This window comes from Ixodes scapularis, unplaced genomic scaffold (genome assembly GCF_016920785.2).
Source record: "Ixodes scapularis isolate PalLabHiFi unplaced genomic scaffold, ASM1692078v2 PGA_scaffold1__304_contigs__length_218370807, whole genome shotgun sequence".
In the NCBI taxonomy this organism is placed as follows: Eukaryota; Metazoa; Arthropoda; class Arachnida; order Ixodida; family Ixodidae; genus Ixodes; species Ixodes scapularis.
In genome coordinates, this window is record NW_024609846.1 from 104,677,954 (window position 1) to 104,699,547 (window position 21,594).

Below are 21,594 nucleotides of genomic sequence, written 5' to 3' on the forward strand. Positions count from 1 at the left end.
AGATGACGTCACATTTTGATCGTTGGCTGGAATCCGGTTACTGTTGGGCGAGCGCGTCATTTGAAGAAATGTCATCCCAAACTTCAGAAACGAACGCTTCTAAAAGAAGCCTGCGCGAGAAAACGAGGGAGAGCTTCAGAAAGCTACGAAAGGAGAACCGGACCAAGATCAACCGCTCGATGGGAACAGCCTTTTACGCGCTCAGGGAGGTGAAGAGCACAGCACGCCAAACCTTGTCCAACGTCAAATCAGCAGTTGAAAACATCTCCAACGTGAGTTTTAACCTCTCCGCGTTATTATCCAGATCCATCTGTGAAACGGGCAAGATCTTATCCGATCCGAAATTGTAGAAAAATATCTTTAGGGGTCTTGCACCCCTTGGGCGTTGTCCCTACCGGTTTCCGATGACACGTGGGTAAAGCTGTCATCTATGATCCATTATTCGGTCTTCCTAAGCTTTACTTGGCTTTACGCATATTTCTCACTAGCTCACAGAGCAGATTTTGAATTGTAAAAGCATTAAGAACAAAAAAAAAAAAACGCATTTTTTTTTTTTTTTTACGGTTATGAATTGATGAAAGAGCGGTGGAGTTTTCTTGTTAAAAGCGTGCCCTGCTTAGAACCTAATATGCATTTTTTTGTAAGCGATTCTGTAAGGCTTGTTGTTTTGAGCTAGGAAAAGGTGGGAATTGCAGCCTTTACGACGAGACGTCATTCAGCGAAAGCCCCGTGGTACTTCCTGGTGCCTGAACAGTCTTTCAAAGCAACGTGTTCTTAAGAAAAGAGCTCGCGTTCTGTTGCAGAAATGCCTGCAGGGCAGGCAAACTCGGACCAGGTATCGTCTGCCCAAGTCCTACTCTCCGCTGAGGTGTCAGACACCCGTGAAGTTGTACACCCCATTCGGCATTGAGACGCCCAGTCCGAGGACTCCCGGCTACAAGAGTGCCAGGAGGCAACGCACACCGAGAAGGTATGGACATCACTTTGCTTTTTAATATTACTTGCATCTTCCTTCAATGCCCTAAATCGCTGAAAAGCATGCAAAGAGAAATTCACAGTACATTCACAGTAAATTTGGTCACATTCATACAGCCTAATTCACAACTTTTTATTCTTGTAAACAATATTGTACGCCTTATTGCAACAGAAACAGCTAGTTCTTTGGGGGTTTTTTTTCGTTTTTTTATTAAGTCATGTTTCATTTTTTGCAATCTCTCAACTAGTCAAAACATGGGTCACTGGAGCTTTTACGCATGAAAATCTTGTGTCATTTTCATTGTCTTTTCATGCTCTTTAAAGACAAAATATGCGGATGAATGCATTGTACGATCGAATGAGAATATACTATAGTTAGAAAGCCGCCAAAAGACCAAATTTGATGGCACCGGGATTCAAACTCTCGAGTCCCCTCATGAAACAGCTTCCGACCATTTTGTCATCATCTCGAGCACAGCGTCCAAATCATAGTCCCAGCAAATTTTTTTTAAAAATGTGTTGTGTTACGACGTGGTAGCATGGTTTCCAAGAGCAGACGGAACAATTATGCAAGACAAAATGACCCCACTATACTTTTTCATTGTAAGTCTGGGCGGGGCCCAAAGCTTGTTGCAACACAAACGCACAGACTGAAAGCAAAATGTCACGACGCATTCCTCACGCTTGCTTGAAATCGTTGGCATCAACGCGTGAGTAGGAACATGAAAAATGCCTGCCGTGATCCAGCTCTTTCCAAAGAGCTTGATTTGCCTTGTTGGCTTATATCACTGATGGCACTTGGTATTTAGATGAAATGGATTATAATCGATGTTAAGTCAAGCTTCGGCACATAACAGAATCAAATGATAGGCAAATGGTAAATAAACAATATATCTTCTGGATTATTTTTGCCGGAAAGGTTAAACTTAAGTCCTTATAGTGAAACCAGTGTGATTTAGATCACAATCTATATCATTGAGATATTTGTTCTCCACCCTGAGCAGATGCCACATTACTTTTTGAAATGTGTAGCACTGTTGGACGTTTCCAATCCTTCGGCAGTTGCACGCCAGGGACACCTGCTCGGAAACTGAAACAAGACTTGCAGGACATCTCGGACGGAATTGAGGAGCTGAATACAGTGGCGGAGAGGATCTGCAAGAGAGCTTCCAAGTGATTACGCTACAAACTTCTAGGGCACAAATACCTGGCTTGCAAGCTGCATCCACCCCATGCCAAATACTTGCATTTACTGGCTTCTCATAATCATGTGCGCATCTATCATTTCGCAGTGGACTGACCGTACCAGTGCAGCCTGAATCTCATACCAGTGGATCTGTGTAGTGTTGCAATTGCTTCTTCAGGGTTCTGCTTGCGCTTATCTGAAGGCAGTTGTGTGTTATTTTTCCAATTCATGCGTAAATGTTTGTGCACTGTATGACCATAAAAAAGAAGCACGTTGGACTCTACCAAAGCTTGCTGCCAGATGGCAGCAAATATTTTTGCGTGCATCTGTGTGTTGTTGAGATTCTTTAAAAAAATAGTGGCAACTGTTTGTGCACGTCGGTGCACTGTTGAGATTCTTAAAAAGAATTATGTAACTATTTTACCTATTGACATTTCAAAAGCTTTTAGGATTATATAAGTGACAATGTCTCCATGGCAGCTTTTTTTCTTCTTTTTTTTAAACTTTTTTAACAAGTGAGCATTTTCGTATTACGACTACAATACCAAGTCTTCTGTAATGACTTGTACTCAACTAATAAACTAACATCTCAAAATGTACACTCAGCTAATTCTCTACTCCATTCATAGGCGTGCACAGAGGGGGGGGGGGGGGGGGGGGGGGGGGCCTGGCTTTCCTCGATTACTGGAGAACAGCGCAAAATTTGTAATAACTTTTTTTTTTTTTTAAGAATTAAAAACATTGTTTTAGTTACATTGTTTGCAGCCCCTGGCTTTACATTTTCTGCTGGCAAGACTGCAGCAAAGCATTTTCTGATCCATTGTTGTATGTCAAAAATATACCAATCTTTAAGGTCTGAACACAAGTTTCTATGCTTAGTATTTGATGGCAACTTCGCCTTTCACCCACATATAAATGCACCCCCCCCCCTTTGCGGCTGCAGGGGTTTTACGAATTTAAAAGTCTGCAGGTTGGCAGGTATGAATTTCACAAACATGTTTGAAAAAAAAGTATGTATTTTATTTTTGTGATAACCTAAAAAGACAGTCAACTATGTAGCTGGTAGCAACATGTATGCACAGCACAAAAGGCACAGCGACCCAATGTAATATCAGTTTCTATGGAGAAACATATGTACTATTTTAATTTTTCATGCGACAGGGATGTGCATGCACTACTTGTCAACAGATTACGATGGCTAAAAGAACTTTGCTGCATAATGTAAGCATTCAAACACCACCTGAAAAAGAAGAAAGGGATAGTTTTGTCACATCCCCTTTCTCTGGCACTTGGAAAAATGAAAGCAAAAGTGAGGACACTGTTGATTTTCAAAGTTGTAAACTGAACAATTTTCATTTAGCTAGCTGAACAATTGGTTACAACAACTGTTTGGGAAAGCAGCACATGGCTTTAATCGGGATGGAGCAACAACACACATAAACCCCTCAATAAAATCCTCTCCATCAAAGGGCTTTAGAGCCGTTGTGTGCCAGCAGAATGATTGGGTGCGAGTTAGGAACAAAAGATAACACAATTGTTGTATTCAATTTGTGCGTTGCATTGTACCAACGCCTCAAATGTATAGGCCTTGCATCATCCGCTTGGGTGCTCCTTCAACTTGCTCCTTCATCGGACACTACCAGGCAACCATTAGTACGGCACGGATGTCATATCTCGGATGACAATAGTGAGCATAGTGGCTAGACTGAACTTTGAAACGGGTCTATGAGAAATAAGGTGCTCCAAACTTCTCACCTCGACCATGATCAAAACAATGATCATGACCTCCAGCCGAACGTGGTGCTTGTCTTCTAGGTGGTGGCTGAGCAGCTCCATTAGCTCGCAACAATGAGTCAGCTTCTCATTCATCACCTGAGCCCAAGGAACAGGGAATACATAAAAGTGTATGGCGACAACTGTTCCCATTCATGCAGACTATACCTACCGTGTAGCTTATTTATATTTAGAAAGATTGGTAGCCCCCTCCATAGGGCCATAATAGCAAGCATCTCCACGCTTGGCCAGTGCCTCCTATATAAGTTATGCCTGTCGGCGTCTCTCCACGAGATGCTCAAACCCGCTAGTCCACCTTGCATCGTGCACGAGCACCTATACAGCGCTGCCAGGTGGCCGTTTGTTTTAATTCTTTTTCTAGCATGTAGTATTTGCGTCGCTGCCAGGTGGCCGTTTGTTTTAATTCTTTTTCTAGCATGTAGTATTTGCGTCATTATTGAAGATATATATGTATTTTAACTACATGTGGAACGCCTTTATGGAAGCGACCACCTTGCTTAAAGGGCAACTCCGGCCAAAACTCAAAATTAATTAAATTACTGGTATCGCTTTAGTGACACAAAATACGACCCCAGCCAAAATTTCACGTCCGTGGGACGCCGCATTCTCAACTAATGCCGATAATAAAAACGCGACCCGCCGCGAGCCGCTGCTCCTTAGCGGGCGGCCAGCGGGTTGCCGATCGCTAAAGCAACATTGGGCCGTGATGTCAACATCGTCCTCTTTTTTTTTCCTCCGTTCCGGACGGGAGCACGGCGCAGCCGTCGCGCGCGCTTCTTTGTGCCGCTACCACCGCTACTTCGGCTTGTAATTGCGTGTTTAGCCGTTGCTTTTACCTGTAGCCCGTGTAGCTTCGGTATAGCCTTTTGTTTATTTGCTTGTGAGGTCCCCTAGACTCGTTTTAGCGAGCAACTCGGTGCGCCCAAGACTGCCCAGCTGTTCCTCGAAAGATGCCGAGTACAACTTAAAGCGCTGTGGGCTGCTCAAACAAGCCGCTGCGCAACCCGAAGGTGCTTTTTCACAAGTTTCCAATGGATCGGAAATTGGAAAAGGTGTGAGTGAACGCTGTTCGACAAGTGGACTTTGGAAAGCCTTGGACGTCGACTCCCAGATCGAAGCTCTGCTCCGATCATTTTTCGCCGGAGAGTTACGAACGAAACCTACGGTGTTGGTTGCTTGTGGCTTGTCAGTGAAGGGGTCGAGGCTTAAAAAGGATGCCGTGCCGTCGCTCTTTGCCCATCATACATGTACAGAAAGGTAAACATGATAAAAGTATCCTGATCAATAAATAAAACAGTCATCGTCAAGTGCAGTGTTGAAGATTGAGCATTCATGCTCCATTGAATGTCTGTTGAATGGGGAATGGTGGGCATGTAGAGTACAACCACTAACTAGCTCCAAACACTGAAGTTTGTAATGAGAGCGAAAACAATGTTCTGCTTTGCGTCACTGCTTGTTTACTACGCAATCTCGTGCGTAGTATTCAGGTCCGTAACGACTACTAGCGAACAGCCGGCGCGTGAAGCTCATGCGATATAAACATTCGCCTCCCATTCGTTCCAACCCGTTACGCAGCAGTATTAATTGACATTGCGCTTGTGAATACCACAAGGGATTTTAAAGAAATCGCGAAAGTTCGGATTTGTAAGTTACAACTCTCTAATTTGCCCGAGTTCGGCTGAAGGTAAAAATAATATTTAAAAATGCAAAAAAAAAAAAAACACTTGCCTTAGTCAAAAGTTACGAAGGAAAACTTAAAATCGTATGTATTCTAATAAAAAAAAATTGTTGTGGGTGGGGTTGGGAATCCGGAAGGGAAAGAAAGTGTTCTCGCCTTGCTAACGTTCTCTGTTTTCCTTTATCACCCAAAAAACCTTTTGCTAGCTTTGAGAAGAAAATGACTGCCCAAAGAACTTTTTTTTTAGAGCGGAAAGTTTTTTTTTTTATTTGTACAAAGATTCACTACCTGGACGAACTTATGTGGTGAATTAGTGTCGTAGCTTACAAATTCGGCTTTTACGCGCCTGAGGAAAAAGTAACGAAAAAACAGACGTCTGCAGCTTGACACACGTCTGTTCGGTTGTTGCGGAACGCGCCGGAGAGCCTCAAAGCTTCGTGTCTGGGACTGACCCGCCGCGCGAAAGCGCCAGCACTGTACGTCACTGGCAGCGCGGCGTAGAGCAACGCCGCTCCATCCACGGAGCCCCGATGACAATTTAGGCCTACCGACGAGTGCGGGAGACCACACGCACGCCGACAGCTGCCGAGTACGGTACCGAACGAGTTCACTCGTTTTCCAGTCGCTAGCTTTTGGGTATACAAGCAACGAGTACGGCACGGCGTAGCGCACGCGCGGCGGCGGCCGCCGAGTACGCCACCGAACGAGTTGACGGGTTTTCCAGTCGCTAGCTTTTGGGTATACGCACTAACTCTTGCTACATATGCTGGATAACTACCACATATACAGAGTTAAAACAAAATCAGTTTGCCTTCTATCTTTAGACGACTAGCGCAACAGAGGTAGGTGCCGCTTGGACTGCTTGGACTGCGTACTCGCTGAACGAGGACGATCTTGGCGTCACGTCCACATAGCGGCTGATTTCCAGTGTTGCCGGAACCTCGAGCGGCTAGTTTCGGTTTTGTCGGCCGCGCCCCATTAAAACTTTGAGACGTCGATATCTTTAAAACTACGCACAATAACGAGAAAAAAATTACACCTTGCAACTCAGGGGCGCTAACTGCACTAAAAACAGCCATAATCCCAAAATCGAAAGTATGGACCGGAGTTGCCCTTTAAGAAAAGTTATGGTTAAACAAAATACCGAAACCAAAGCAAGCATGGCCAGGTGGCGCTTGCGGAGCTCGAACGCTTGGTCGTCTGCTTCGGCGACAGTTTGGGGCTTAGGCGGTTACCGTGAATCGCGTGGACAAAAATAGTTTGCGGGTGAATTATAAAAAGAAAAGAACAAGAAAAAATATTTCGCTGAAAGCTGTGAGCTGGTATGGAGCTTTGGATTGTCGGTCAAAGACTGCTAAATACCTTGCTGTCACTGCATCATCATACAGTCCCCTGCGGAGGAGATGGCTGGCTTCACTACACGACAGGTTTGTGCTGAATGCCTAGGTGGCTCCACCATGGAAGCCACACATAGTACTATTTGCCCTCTCGCTTCTTATTGCCACTGCTTGAAGCCGACAGGCATTGTGTAACTATATAAAAGGCACCGGTTTGGCACATGAAATTGCCAACAGAAATCAAACTGCTCAGGCAAGCCATGTCTTAAAAGGAAGACAAGAAAAATCCCTTTTCTAGGCCGTAGAAACTTGAACACATTAATCTGCAATTCCAATCTCTAAAAACAAGTGAGTGACAGTTAGGGCACCACTGCAAAGGAAATGTCTTGCACATGCTCAGGATTTAGATAACTTCCGTATGAGCATATCGGGTACCCACTAGAAACAAAAAAAAAAAAAAATTATCTGGGCCGAAAGTAACCGATTTTGGCTTCGACACCCGGTAGAATTGTCGCACAGCCGTCGAAGCATTACAACCTCCTACACCTCGCATCTGACTGAGGCAGTCTCAAGGTCTATTCACACGATGCATCTTTGTGGCATGTCTTGTGTCGCGAAACTAGGTTTCAGGAAACAGATTCCCTGTCTGAACGCAACCGAAAAAGTGGCGCGTGTTCCTCACTTCTGGAGCAATTTTTTGCTGAAACCTCCTTGAGGCCTGTCAATCACATGAAGGAGAAACGCGGACGCTTCGAATGACCGCTAGACTTCGCTACGACGTCTGACCTTCAAGGCGGAGCGAGGTTTCGAGGAGTTTGATTTTTGGCCGTATCCGAGCCAAAGCCGAAAAAAATAATCAAACGTGACAAGCGGAGACGGGCGTACGAGCGATGAGTCTTGGTCCTACTCGGTTGCAAGTGTGTGGACGGCGCTTTAGCAGTACAGGTTGGTGGTGCAGTGCTGATTCATCAGCAGTCGTGATGAGTGCAAGCACCGCATATAAAACATGATGACTGAGGATAACTTTCTTTTAGCAGCGCAAAAACGTCTGAGATGCTTCGAGATCATCTGGCTGTTCTTTAACGTTCGCAGTCTTTCCCGGCTTCGGCAGGACTAGTAAACCCAGTGAGCCGCATCTGACAAAGTTTATTGAGTGGTATTAATAAATCAGATTGTCTCTTCACACTGTTCGTACTTCATATCATTTTGATGCGAAACGCTTGATATTCCCAGTGCAGACGACAAGGTTTGGCGAAATTCTTGCGAGTCAATACGTCGCAGATTTTGCACGTCAAACTTCACGTGTGAACAGGTCGATTTTGCGAGATCTCGGTTCCGCTAAACTGTGGCACGATGAAAAGATGCATCGTGTGAATAAGCCTTTAGTAGTACAATGCCCCTTTTTACTGTCCAAGTTTCATGCAACATCATGAACCAGGCTAGCCTTTTTATTAAAAAAAAAAAAATAAAATAAAAAATAAAAGCTAGACAGCAGTTAACAGACATGGCTATTCAGATGTGCTCAGTGGGCCCACCTTTGTTCTCCTCCCGATGTTCATGTACCTCACAACCTTGAGGTAGTGGCTCTCAAGCGCCGGCCGATCCCAGTAGAAATCTGGCGTGTCCAGCAAGTCCGAGCTGAGATTGATCAGGTGCCTGCACGCGCAGAGGGCACCAAAGAGTGTTCAGCCCCTTTGGGCGCCGCTTGCGGGCGACTTCGTTTCAGCTTCGACAAACCTCAGTGAAAACAGTTCTCCCGTCTTTCTGAAGACATGCTCCCTCGTCATGGTTATTGTTCTCCCTTCTTTCATGTCCTGGAAGAATTCCGAAACAAAAACAGGCAAAAACGTGGCACGCGAGTCGGGCTCAAACTCTGTAATTGCTAGAGCAGACGATACTACGTCACAATGGTCGCCAACAAGACGAGAATGACGGGACGTCTCCTACGGACGCTAGCACGCGCCTGTTGCCTTCCACTGTGTGTTGTCCACGTGTGAATGCTCGAGGCCCACGAGATACCGGGGAGTGTCATCGAAGTTTTCTCGCCGAAAGACTTTGCCGCCCATCTCGTCCCGTCGGCGAATATACTAGACAGTGGGTGCGACACATACCTCGATTATGCTTTCCACACTCTCGACGTAGGCGTCCAGAAATGCTTCCCAAATGGCCAATTTAACTGAACAGAAAAGAAAAAGAAAAGTGGCCTCGTTATTTCTGGAGGCTACAATTACTGAGGCACCTACAGTTTCAGCCTAAAACTAAATATAATTTTTTTTTCTTTTTACTACAAATGACAGTATGTTTGCAGGCTTAGCATTTTATACATTTTCTGTGTCAAATTTCACGACTGAGGAAAAAACTGGTCTGTAAATCCGAGTAAGTTGCCCGCACATGGGCGGTACATTTGTGCGGTAAAACTTCCGTCAATGTTTACAAAACTTGCGAGAATGAAATTTGCCACATACCGAAGTACTTTGCTTACGGCACGCAATTTAATCCTCATTACAAAGGTAAAACGAAGACCATACCCGACAGGGCCATTCCATTTGAAAAGGTGTACTTCTCTAGGTCTGTGTCGGGGCTCTGAGGAGACAGAAAGATGTTTCCATTCACAAGCCTCGTCCTGTGTCTGGAGAGAGAAAACGATGTGCTCCGCACGATTAGAGGGAGAAGGTTTGCTCGACGCAATGTGGTGACAAACGGGGATCTTGAGCTTCTTAAACAATTTGCAATGCAACTGAAAACAGGTCAGAAAATAACCGCGTGCAAAGTGTTCTGACAGAGGTACCTCATTATAGTCTGTCACAGGCTCAGAATAGCGTGACGAGACCCTCCTGCGAAGCTCCTCGCTTACCATAATTGGTGTTTTCCTCTTTTCAACTCTCCTCCTGCCCAGCATTTCCTCAACTAAAGTGGAAAGTGTGAAAGGAGCGTGTTCCACTTCTCTAACTTGCAACAGACTATAGTACCAAAGGTCCGAGTGAATATGTAGCTATCCTTATCTTTGTGCGAGTTGATATTTCCTTCTTTTTCACTTTTAGTTTTATGGAAAGTCTGAAGATTTACATATAAAAAAAGGATAGTTGTTCGCTTTTTTTTTTTCCTGTTGGTAATTTTGCTGAAACAACTTACTTTCCAGTTTAAATACTAAAAGGAAACGCTGGGCTTACTCGTGGTGCTTGAATTCCAGGGCTTCAATTTCCTGCTCTACAAGCGTGCTGCAGTAAGAGTTTTCTTCATACGGTTTGAGGAATTGAAGTATGGCCTTTCTCTGCAAATGGTAGAGGAGAGAGTTATGTCACACCTGCATCGTTTTTGTATTTCACAGATTGGTGTACTATATTGGCAAGCTTTGCAATGATGTCGTCTTACAGCTCCTTTGCATGGTGATCGGTATTTACAGTGTATGGCCTCCGTAAGACTAATGCAGATGCTAGTAGTTTCAACAATTGAACTTTATTGCAACACATAACAGAGGCTGATACCTCACAAATTCCATGTCCACAAAGGTTATCGATTAAAGAGTCACTACCCACGAAAAAAAATTTCTGCAAAAAAAGTTTATCTTGAAAATGCCCTCGTATGTACATACACCAACATCAGGGAGTATTACCAGAAAGTTTCATTTGTTTACAGTACATAGTTATTTTTTTTATAAATTATTTCCAGCTCATTAATGCTAAAGAAAAGGTAGAGGTTCGAGCACTTTTCCACCAGTCCACTTTTTGGCATGAATCCCACCTTAATAAATTTTAACTATCGTTTCAGTATCAAACTATCGAGAGACTTGATATTTGCGGCTGATAAGGCGAAATTTTATGGAGCCGGTTACTATGGACTTGGATTTTGCATGTTCATGTTCCTTTATTACGAAAAATTATAATTTGCAAAACTTAGTAAATGTGAAAAGAAAATTTTTTTCATAAGCTTTTTGTTTCACTTGTGAAATGCTTATTTTCTTAAATTTCTTTTTATACCAACCGGCAACAGGTATTCCAGTATGCATTCCCCCAGAAAACTATGTGGTTATCAACACCATTTTTCAACGATATATTCATTGAGCAGATTCCATGCAAAGCAATGCTTTACTTCATGGTGGAGGTGTACCTCATAAAATTGGTCACAGGACTGAAACCTCGCATACCCTCCTTCTATATGGCTACAAACACCACCTGCAAGCATCACGCCAATTGAGTGAGCGGTTCAAAAGTTGACATTCCCAGGTATTGTCCCTCCTTAAACAAGGTGAACAGACTGTATTGTTGCCAATGTGCATGATGTTCCAGTCTCTCATGGTCACCTTCACCAAGATTTTTTAGCTGAAACATTATGTTTGCTTTACCTTCTCTCAGATTTTGGCTGCAAGTTTCAATTTCAAAGCTTTATGCTAATTTTCGGGGGCTCCACTTTGTCAGAACAATTTGCTGAAAAATCATATAGAGCTGTTTTCAGTGCCCCTATAATAGTGGGAACCCAGTTAGTCACTAGAGACTCGTGGAGCAAAACAAACTAGACATTGGGTGCTTAAGCAATGTGAGGTCAGTCTGCCTTTAAAGTATGCAAAAACTTGTCCATGCTCCAGATGAAAAACTGAGCCAGTGCAGCACGACTGCTACACTGGCTCAGTTGGGATAAATGATTTTAGATTGGAATGTTACTGATCGCGTATCGTTCAGTGGGCCAAAAGAAAGAGAGTAGACAGTCAAAAACCTGCTTTTCGGTGCAAAAATATGAAAATACTATAGCAGACTGCCTCGTACCCCTTTCCTTTGAAAGCTCTCTGCCTTTTCACTATGATACATCTGCAGTTACCAAAGCACCTCAGTTGATCCCAGCTCATGCATTGGACACGAGTACTGCATCGTTCGGACATATGCTCTCGTCAACAGACAATCCGTCGACAAATATTTTGATTCGCGTTCGTGGCCAATGAATACGGTGATGGCAGTTATCCTCTCTTGCGAATGACAAGTTCTATGGTGTGCTTGAAAAGCACGGTGAAAGCTTGGAGTCATTGTATCCGGTGCCCAAACACGTCACGACCCCATGATTTCTTATTTCGCCTTTGACGAGGAAAAAAAGCTAAGAAGGAAGTCTAAAAATAATTTCATGGTTCCTTTAACGTGCATCATGCTACAGCAGTAGCATAAACATTACTTGCATAGAAGTACAAGAGTCCTTCAATACATGGTCACGAAACTTTGGCCAAAGTTTGGTACGGGATCGAAAGCTGCCGCCAGGGGCGCTACTGTCCCGGAGGGGGCATTCTCGTTTGGTTGAGCCACCTCAAATTTGCAATTACAAATGGTTTTAAAAAATAATTTCGGATACACCAAAAGTTTTTTACGCCTATAGTATTTGATCACTGCGTGGAAGCACTGGCCATTCTTGTTTGATCTCTAACAAAAGAACTCGGGAAATCAGCCGTTTTCAGTTGTTCTCAAAGAAAACAATGCTTTTGCGAGCGAAGAGCTAGGCAATTAAGCGTACTGGTTTGCAGTGCCTGTACTAGATGGCGCTAGTCGCAGTGCTGAATGTTTACGGTGGTGGTTCCCAAGGATGGATGTGTCAGAGACTTCTTGGTAACCCGCCACAGTGATGGAGGACCCCGTGTCAGCGGGGGAAGTGGGGAATGGGGGGTATAAAGTAAGACAACTAATTGTAGTCTGGAAAACGCATCTTTCATTGTTATAGACAGGAGAAATGAGAAGTGTCAAGCGAAAGGATAAATAGATAGATAGGTGGTAACGGCTGTACCCTTTTATAACGGGAAGCGGGGCTAGCACCGCGGATGGTCACGTACCAAGCTCTCCCATAGCGTTATGAAACTATGGTGGTACCAAAACTGTCAAGTGCACTTATGGTTAAAAGACAAATCTACTCAACAAAGCTAATTAAAGTAGCACAACATTATATGCACCGGAAAGCACCTCAGCCCATATCTACTCTAAAAGCTAGACACCAGTGAAGTGAGGACTGACAATGAAAGCAAAACGTGGCCCGAAGGCAATAGAAAGGAAGTGAGCTCTGCACCTTATTTAATGGGTGCAAAGGTAGCCTATACCTTTGCATTTCAGCTGCTCAAACTCGAAAGAGCTTGGATGTTGAGATAGACGTAACACTGAACAAACAGTGGTGTCGATATGCATCTTTTAAGCAACAGCAACCAGTAGAAGAGCTCAATTTTTGTCTTGGTGAATTGCCATCAAATGCAGTGATGGAAGTGGTATTTGAATTTTGTAGCAGGCAAATTGTTGGTTTCTAGCAGCCATTGACTCTTATTGAGCAGATCCCAACATGTCTTAGCATATCACTGTAAAATTAAACGATAATTGCATCACTTGATGCAATTAACATCCCTCAAGGCCTTTGATAATAAGGCCTTGAGGGTTCATCTTTGATACTGGAGAATGTTACTCATTCCCCTATATAATTATAATACATACGAATAATCATAAAAAGTACAACATGGCACACAACTGTTTCTTTAGAAATAAGGCTCAGGTCAAAGTAGGCTCTGTTTACAATGGGGATTAAGAAAAAAATGGTTGAAAAATGAATCATAGCAAGATACTTCAGTCGAGATCAAGTATCTTTCACATTCCCTCTTTTACACTCATAGTTAATGTAGCCAATCAATATCATTTGTATAAAAGTCCTAAAAAAACTAGCACATCTGTTAAAATGTTGATCAATACAAATATGTTCCATGGAGTTCTTTTGGTCCACTGCTGTGTGGGAACTATCTCGTCTGCTTATTATAAGTCCGCGTTTCTTATTACGTTTTCCTTCCTCGGCACCGCTCTTTAAAATTAGAAGTTCATCAACAATCAAGACCAAAAAAGGTAGACCTGAAATCGTGCTGAGCATAAGTTCCGATCGCACCACACTTACCCGCGGGTTTTCTCCCACGTAAGCCACTTCTCCTAATGCACCGACGTGCCGCAGTGAAGCTCGACACACGTGCGCCTGTACAAGGTGGTGAACGTGGTTGCGAGAGACGATTGTGCCACAGCATGGGGGCATGTAGCTGAGATGAAAATCAAATGATCTCATCAGGAGTATGGGACCCTGTTCTGGCTTATCACAGCAGCTGCCATACCACCATTTTATGAAGCAAAGGTGAAGAAGTTGAAGATTTGAGGAAGAAGAAATACAGGACTGAGTTGTAAGTCAGCGCTGCGAGTCTGTTTCCTTCTTGTGTGCATGTGAGTGTGACTGTCCATCTGCGCTGCTCCATCCAGCCATTTTATGAATTTCTCTCGCGACTTCTAGCTCCGCGACATCGTCAACATCGTTGTCTTGAAGTTCATTTGAACTTTTAGGCACTGGCCACGCCATTATCTGATGACGTGGCCACCACGGTAGCTAGCTACGGTGAGTAAAGAAACCATGAAAAATATGTTTTTACCATTTTAGTTCTTCTACTTTTTCCAATATTAGTGTCGACGATTATTAAAATATTTTAAGCTTTGCTTAAGTTTTTCCTGGTCAGGTGTAGCACAATCTTGAGCAAAAAATGGCATTTTGGCACAACATGTAGCAGACTTGCGTTCATGGCACAATTTGGTGCAAATGGCGCAGCACTTCCATCACTGCAGATGCAATAGATTGGTCTTGAATGTGACTAACATCTAGAGCAGCCCAAGTTTGAGAGCTGTAAGATGCTTTTCCCAAAAATCACATCTTTCTTTTTTGCTACACTATCAATGTACGCTTATATAAGTGTGACATGGTAACTTGTAACATTTATGGGCACTCTGCGTTGACTGATCCAGGAGACACTCACACATGCAGGTCAATGGGATAGATGCTGTTAAACAAGGAAAGGCTTGGACAAGAAGCTGAAAAAGTATGGAGAGCAGAGCAAGTAGACGGAAGGACAGGGCCAGCATAGCGCTTGGGCAATTGGGATTTACCTCAATTTCGGGAAAATTCCAGAAGACAACTGATCCTTCCCTAGAGACGAAGAAAAGGGAAAGGTTTAGATAAGGACAGGTACATGTTTGAGGCAACTGACACTAAAATAAAGCTCACTGTGGCTTTGATAATAAATATCAACACTACAAAATAACTCCACATTCCTTCTTCATCGATGAAGGATTGTAACCAAGGTGGCATTGACGATACATATAACCATCCAACTGCCATCAGCTGCAAAATCCAACTACCAAAGTAATCCACCATTTTTCCAAATTCAAAGTTGAACCATATTTGCTTCTTTTTCCTTTTCTCTATTTGAGCTGGTCGAGAAAAGAAGAAAGAAGGCTTCTTTGTACGAACTTGGAGGCCTAAGACAATACAGGATGGGCACAAACGTCATAGTATTATGGGTTCTCAATCTAGGCTAGGTTACTGCAGCTCAATGGAGTCAACAAAATGTACCTACCTACCATAAAATCCCGTAAGGGCACCCTCCCCCGAAAGATAGACCATCCCGTTTTTCTGGCCAAATATCCGCAACATAAAAATTCCAAAACACCGTCTACCCCCCGATTCTCGTAGGAACTTGCGCAACAAGAATCTCCTCAACCACGCGATCTGCGACACCAGTGCGTGAGACAACCAGGTTCACAGCAAGTTCCCGCGTTTTTGTCCGCAATCTGCGCAAGCAAAATCAATTCCCGTGACATGTGCGTTCGTAGCGAGTTTTTGCGTTTTATGTCTGCGATCTGCACGCGCAATACGTATCAGTTCCCGTGGCATGCAAGTTTAGCCCGTTTCCGCGTGTTTGTTGCACCATAAAACGCGAATCTGCTGCCTCCGCAGTCTGCAATATTCTTTCCCGTGACACAGAAGTTTGTAGCGAATTCCGACGTGTATATTGCATTGGGAAACGCGAATTTGACATGTCCGCGATCTGCAGTATCAGTTCCCGTGTCACGCGGTTTGTAGTGGGGTGCCTCTTGTGTTTATCGGTTTATCAAAAATTTTTCAAAAAGTTTTACTGTCTCATCCCTCACGCTTTTCACCATTTATTTCTTCACTTTGGGTGGGCACCCTTATTGGACTTTACGTAGGTATCTTACCCAAGGTCTGGTAATGCGTCTGCTCTACCGGATTTACTCAAACCAGTAATTTGGAAAAAACTATTCTATTAACTGCGCCTGTTCTCAGAGAAGGAAAACAGGCCTAGTGTTTCGAGTTTTCGAGCTCAGCTCTTAGGCGGCCATTTCCGGGTTTCGCGTCATCAGCGTCGGCGTAACCGCGCTAAAATTAGCGGGAAAATTGACGTCACATGACCTCGACACCAATTCCATTCCTTGCTAAATTTAGCGGGAAAATTCAGTTTCTCCGCTAGATTTAGAGGACAAATTCAGTCTCTGTTAGATTTAGCGGGAAAATTTATGTCACGTGACCTGAACACCAATACAGTTCCCAGCTAAATTTAGTGGGGAATTGAACTGGTGTTGAGGTCACGTGACGTTAATTTTCCCGCTAAATCTAGCCGAGAAACTGAGTTTCTTCATGGGTGACGTGACACCTATTCATGTGATGTCATTTTCCCCGCTAAATTTAACAGGGAAACTGAATTTGAGGAGGAGGAAGGGATGGAAGAGGAGGAGGGGCATACCCTGCCCTCCCCCACCTTAAGAGCTGCGCTCTAATTTCGAGTTACAGAGATTTGTCACGTCTTTCATTTTTTGTTTTCAAAGACATTTAATTGTGAGTATGTTCAAGATGCTTTATAAAAAAATTACCTGCTGTTCAATTTCTCTGATGTCCTATTTATATTTCTGCTCTATTTCCTCCTTACCCCTCCCCCACTCTATGCACAGACAGAGGCACTGTAATGCCGAAAGGTGTTGTGGGTACAGAATAAATAAGCTTTATTTAATATTGAAAAATTCTATTTTGGCAGTTTGTGAAGCTCTAAAGATTGTGGCTATGGACACCATAGCTAGAAGACGAATCACACATCTATCTAGATATAGTATCATACCACCACACCTTCACTTGCTACACATTGGTATAACATCCATCAACTTTGTAACCATTGAACTATAGTCATGAGCACTGCAAGGTGTTCCAAGGTCTCACCTAAAGATGAACATGTTCCTCGGTTCCTCATCCAGCTTGTACTTAGCAGCGGCACATAGCACATCTGCCACGTCGTCAGACAAAGTCTTTTGTTCATACAAGCCCTGCTTTTGCAAGGCCTTTGCAAGGGAGGCCAAGTTGTACTCCTCTGCCGTGCTGTATGCAACTGCCAGGGAGCAGCTCTGGAAGGCACACAAACTGCTTCTTACACCTCTGGACAACGCAGGAGTTTAAAGGAACACACTAGGAAAGGCCTGTGGACGGAGTAGGAGGTATTTGTTTCACTGGAAGTCATTTTAGCAAATGCGGGTCTATATCACATGAGTGAATGACGTTTTAGCAAACACCGGTCATTCGAGCGAATCTAAATTTTAGTGAATGACTGGGGCACGGCTAACCAATCTGCTCTCTGTGTTCATGCCATTTTGTGGTGACAGATTGTGGCGGCTCATCACAAAAATGTTAGCCCACCAGGCCCACACATAAATGCCGCTAGCAAATGCTGCTTTAGAGATGCCAGTTCTTCCCATCTCTTTTTGCAGAAAGCTAAATTTAGAAAAGATAGCAACAATCCTCCGCTTTTTCTAAATTCTTTTTAACGAGAGACTGCTTACATATCAATAGCGTAGCCAGGAATCCTAACGCTGGAGAGGAGGCGACCTCCTCTCCAGTGAGAGGTGGGAGGAGCTTTTTTATTCTTAACCTGTCATCAACCATAGTAACCTGTCGGGTTTGCCTCTGTAATTTGCAAAAACGTCACTGGAATAAATGCCTTGCATCCTCGTCACTCAATGAATTGTAAGAAACCGACAATTGCTAAGACAACTTGATGAAATCACACTCGCCAAAAGAAATCACGTCCGCTAAAATTATTTTCAATGAAAAGGTGTTCACTTAAATGTAATTAAAGGGGCGATGCAAAGATTTTTGCACTTTGCACAAATATCGAAGTCTCGGGGAAAAAATTAAAGAAAAACGAGCAGCGTTCACCCCCTCAACTCGCAGCCAGAACAAGAGGCCACGTGATCTGGAGCCAATTATATGCCGCCAATGTTGATCATAGCCATGTGCTGGGAATGGCAAGGCACAGGACACGCACTGAGCTCAAGACATTGCTGTGGTTTGGCTATTGTCATCATTGCAGCGATTGAACACGGGCCACTACCTGAATGGTTCTTGAGCTATCAATTATCATGAGCCCAAATTGAGTGCCCATGCAATGCTCGGGTCCAATCTATGAGCCGCATTCAAATATCGTTACTGGGCGGCACTGCGACCGCCCAGCTACGTCATAAAGTTTTGGGAAGGAGAGACTGGATGAAAATGCTCGCTTTTGTCCTTGAAATTACACCGCAACAAAGGAGTTTCTTGGCCAGTGGCGTTGCGTGCAAATATCCTTGAGTCCCACTAGTGAAAAACATTCCAACTGAATATCGTTGCACCGGCCCTTTAACTCTCTCGAGTGGATCTCCCACCTCTGAACAAGGCACACAGTGATGCCTCCCCCCCAAACATTAATTTTTTTTCCATGGTGATTTAATATTGTGTCAGGAGACTACCCAATCAATATTTTGCTACAGGGTCACATATATATATTTAATAAAGGCAGAAAACTCAACTGCTCGAAACTGAAACACGAGCATCGGAGCTCATGGCCAAAGGTGACGTGGCCACTTTTTTTTTTTTTTTTTCCTCCGCTCTTTTAGAGTATGAAGCAGACAATGAAGTTGTGTTCACCATTTGGCGTGTGATTTTTTCACACTTATATTTCTTTTGCTTGATGTTCTGAGCGTGAACATTGATTGGCCGGTACCACGAACAAGTTTTGAAGTAGCAGCCCCACGTCCATCGCAACGTTGGTTTGTTGTGCGCTGGCATCGCGTTGTTCAGCCCGCGGTACGTCGCCATATTAAGGATGGCTTGTATACATGTACTTCCATTAATCTGTGCAACATTTTTTTTTTTTTGTCATTGTATTTGCAGCTTGTTGGGTGCCTCAAAATAAGGTTTGTATTCTTTTATATTTTTAATATTGAATGTGTGCCTTAGATGAACCACGACTTCGAATATATTTAGTACACATAGTTTGAACGCCACATGACCATAGAAAAGAGTGGCGTGCGCAACCGAAACCGGCCAATTCTCAACCAACTGTTTTCGGGCGGAAAGAAAACAAATTTCGAGCTGCATATTGTTTACTGTGTAGCTGTGTTTAAATAAACGCTGGGCACCTACACAGTGCACTTACTAATTCATACAAAAATCTTTTTTTTTTAAACACCACTCAAATAGGTTTTAACACGACAGAGACATTTTAATGTCTGTCGTCTACGTTGCCTAAGGCCTACTAGAGCGACAAACAAACAACCCACACCGACACGCCTCAAACACGTGCAGCATGCACGCGAAGGTATCTTTGGCAGGCTTGCGATCCCATCGTGCTTACTTTTCCAGCACCGAAACACTGGAAGCCTGCCAAAGGTACCATTGCATGCATGCTGCGCGTGTTTGAGGATTATCGGAGTCGGCTGTTTCTGTTTGTCGCTCTAGTGGGACTCGGACACACCACATCATCACGTCTGGCCTGCTGTTTATTTGTGTATCCAGCTATTGTTCGCGTAAAAAACCGCATGTCAAGAAACAAAAACAAGACAAGAAGCGCAGGCTTACTTCAGGTGCCGGTTGCTCTGCAACAGTTTTCTTTCTGGCGAGTCTTTTTTTCACCGGCAGGGAGGAGAACCGACAAGCGGGCGAGCGTGCATGAGGCCACGCAAAGCTGCCCAGCCCTCGGAGCCAGCTGCGTGCTTCTGTCTTTGCATATCCCAATGCTGAGGAAGAAACATCTTGGAATTACAAAGCCGAATAAGGCACCGTAAGCAAGTAGAAGTTCACCCATGAACACGAACCTCCGAAGGTAGAAACTCTGGCAACGTCCGAGACACAGCTCAAATTTCGCCTGCAGAGCAGCAGGCAACACCTGCGTGCCATTGTAAAGGGAACAGAAAACCGCTTTGCAAGGATCGCGCAATACTGGCAAAACTACCGCAACCGACAAACGCCGACAAACGCCGACAAACGTACTATAGTCGGTTACAAGTCAAGAAGGTAGGAGAAGCTCCTCCCACAAGTGTGATGCGCCCGTTTCAAATCTCTCCGCGGTCGAAAGAAAAGTTCACTGGAAACGCTCCTTGTTCCGCTTCAATGGATTCCCACTTGTCTCCGATCCCACTTTTTAAGAAAGCGACCTTTGTATTCATCGGAGAGGGAACCGAGCCCCTGAAAGCAGCCTTTGTATCCATCGGGGGGGAAGCTAATCCCCGAAAGTCGTATTTGTTTCCGTCGGTGGGGGAGAACTCTAATCTCCCTCTCGCGGCTTCCACAATGCTAAGTCAAAGTCGAAAGATAAAGCATATATGTACAGAAAGGCAAGACCCTCCTCGCGCGTTGGCCGCGACGTCACGGAAACGGTGGGACGCTATTGGATGCGGAGGTGGCGGAGGGATATCTGATTCCCTTTGAGGGGCATTTGCCGCTACCTTCTTAACCTGTAACTGACTATACCAGTACTACTAGTACTACTCTCCTCGTAAATAAATTTATAAACAAACAAGACACATCTGAAGTGTCTTGGCTAGTCTTGGCTACTTTAAAAAGTAATAGCACAAGGTCCACAATGAATGAGCGGAATGCGCCGTAATAAGCGGGCAATATTAAAAATTGTACTTGGATGCAAATACAATAATATAATTAAAAAAACGCACAATCATAATCACGTGACGTTGCGCTTTTTACAATACGCGAGGCAAATTATGCACTCTGCTGCAAGCAACGATGGAGACACATCGAAAACAAAACTGTGACAGTTCCCATTTATGGGTACATTTAGACCATGCTGGATCATCTTTAGACGCGCAGGGTTCCCTCTATGTCACAGATATCCATAAAGTTTTCGTTATGTTATTTTGATAAAAGTTTAGAGACCCCTGGTTAGCACAGCCATAAGTACGCCCCTAGACAGACCAGACGAACTTCGCGCTCCCTAATAATAATAATAATAGTAATACATTATTATATGTTATACAACATATTTAACTTTTATGGCTGAATATTCGGATCAACGTTAGAGACCCGAGGTTAGCATGTCATAGTCTCCTGGTTAAATGAGCTGCAGCAAACACACCGAGTCGAACTAACTTCCCGCTAAAGATTTTTTTTTTTTTTTTCTAGTGTTTAGGTGCACATTAAACACCCCAGATTTGCAGCCGTGCTGCAAGGAATTAACTTATAATCTTCAGCGGATACATAAAAATACCCCTTAGATGCAGACTAACTCCCTGCCACCTAAATATCCATTCAACAAATAGCTACTTTTTTTAGAACATTTTAATCAACATGATTGAGACTTTTCTTTTCAAATTGAGGAAACAAGATTCCATAGCGTATCTGGACATTTATTGAGCTACAAGTCTGCACTGTTCATGTCTAGCTATGAAATTGTACAAAGTCCGCACAAATAAATTGTTGCACCTAAAAAGACGAACAATCATTTTCAACATAAACCTATTCTTTACGTCGGCAACCTT

The 21,594-nt window shown here is 43.7% G+C and overlaps 2 protein-coding genes across 2 annotated transcripts; one reads left to right on the top strand and one right to left on the bottom strand.

Annotated features, from left to right (window-relative positions):
- The first annotated feature begins 6 nt into the window (after positions 1 to 6).
- On the top strand, positions 7 to 2,760 carry LOC8032743. The gene is made up of 3 exons (XM_040214282.2): positions 7 to 272; positions 804 to 970; positions 2,038 to 2,760. The coding sequence occupies exons 1-3, from the start codon at positions 69 to 71 to the stop codon at positions 2,150 to 2,152; spliced, it is 486 nt and encodes a 161-aa protein (XP_040070216.2). The 5' UTR covers positions 7 to 68; the 3' UTR covers positions 2,153 to 2,760.
- A 403-nt stretch (positions 2,761 to 3,163) lies between these two features.
- Positions 3,164 to 20,428, bottom strand: LOC8032742 (required for meiotic nuclear division protein 1 homolog). Its single transcript, XM_029991923.3, has 11 exons — positions 19,918 to 20,428; positions 19,682 to 19,839; positions 17,012 to 17,193; positions 14,890 to 14,929; positions 10,141 to 10,241; positions 9,499 to 9,599; positions 9,082 to 9,146; positions 8,708 to 8,784; positions 8,506 to 8,626; positions 3,917 to 4,033; positions 3,164 to 3,401 (listed from the first exon to the last, which is right to left on the bottom strand). The coding sequence occupies exons 1-11, from the start codon at positions 19,997 to 19,999 to the stop codon at positions 3,360 to 3,362; spliced, it is 1,086 nt and encodes a 361-aa protein (XP_029847783.2). The 5' UTR covers positions 20,000 to 20,428; the 3' UTR covers positions 3,164 to 3,359.
- Positions 20,429 to 21,594: the final 1,166 nt, after the last annotated feature.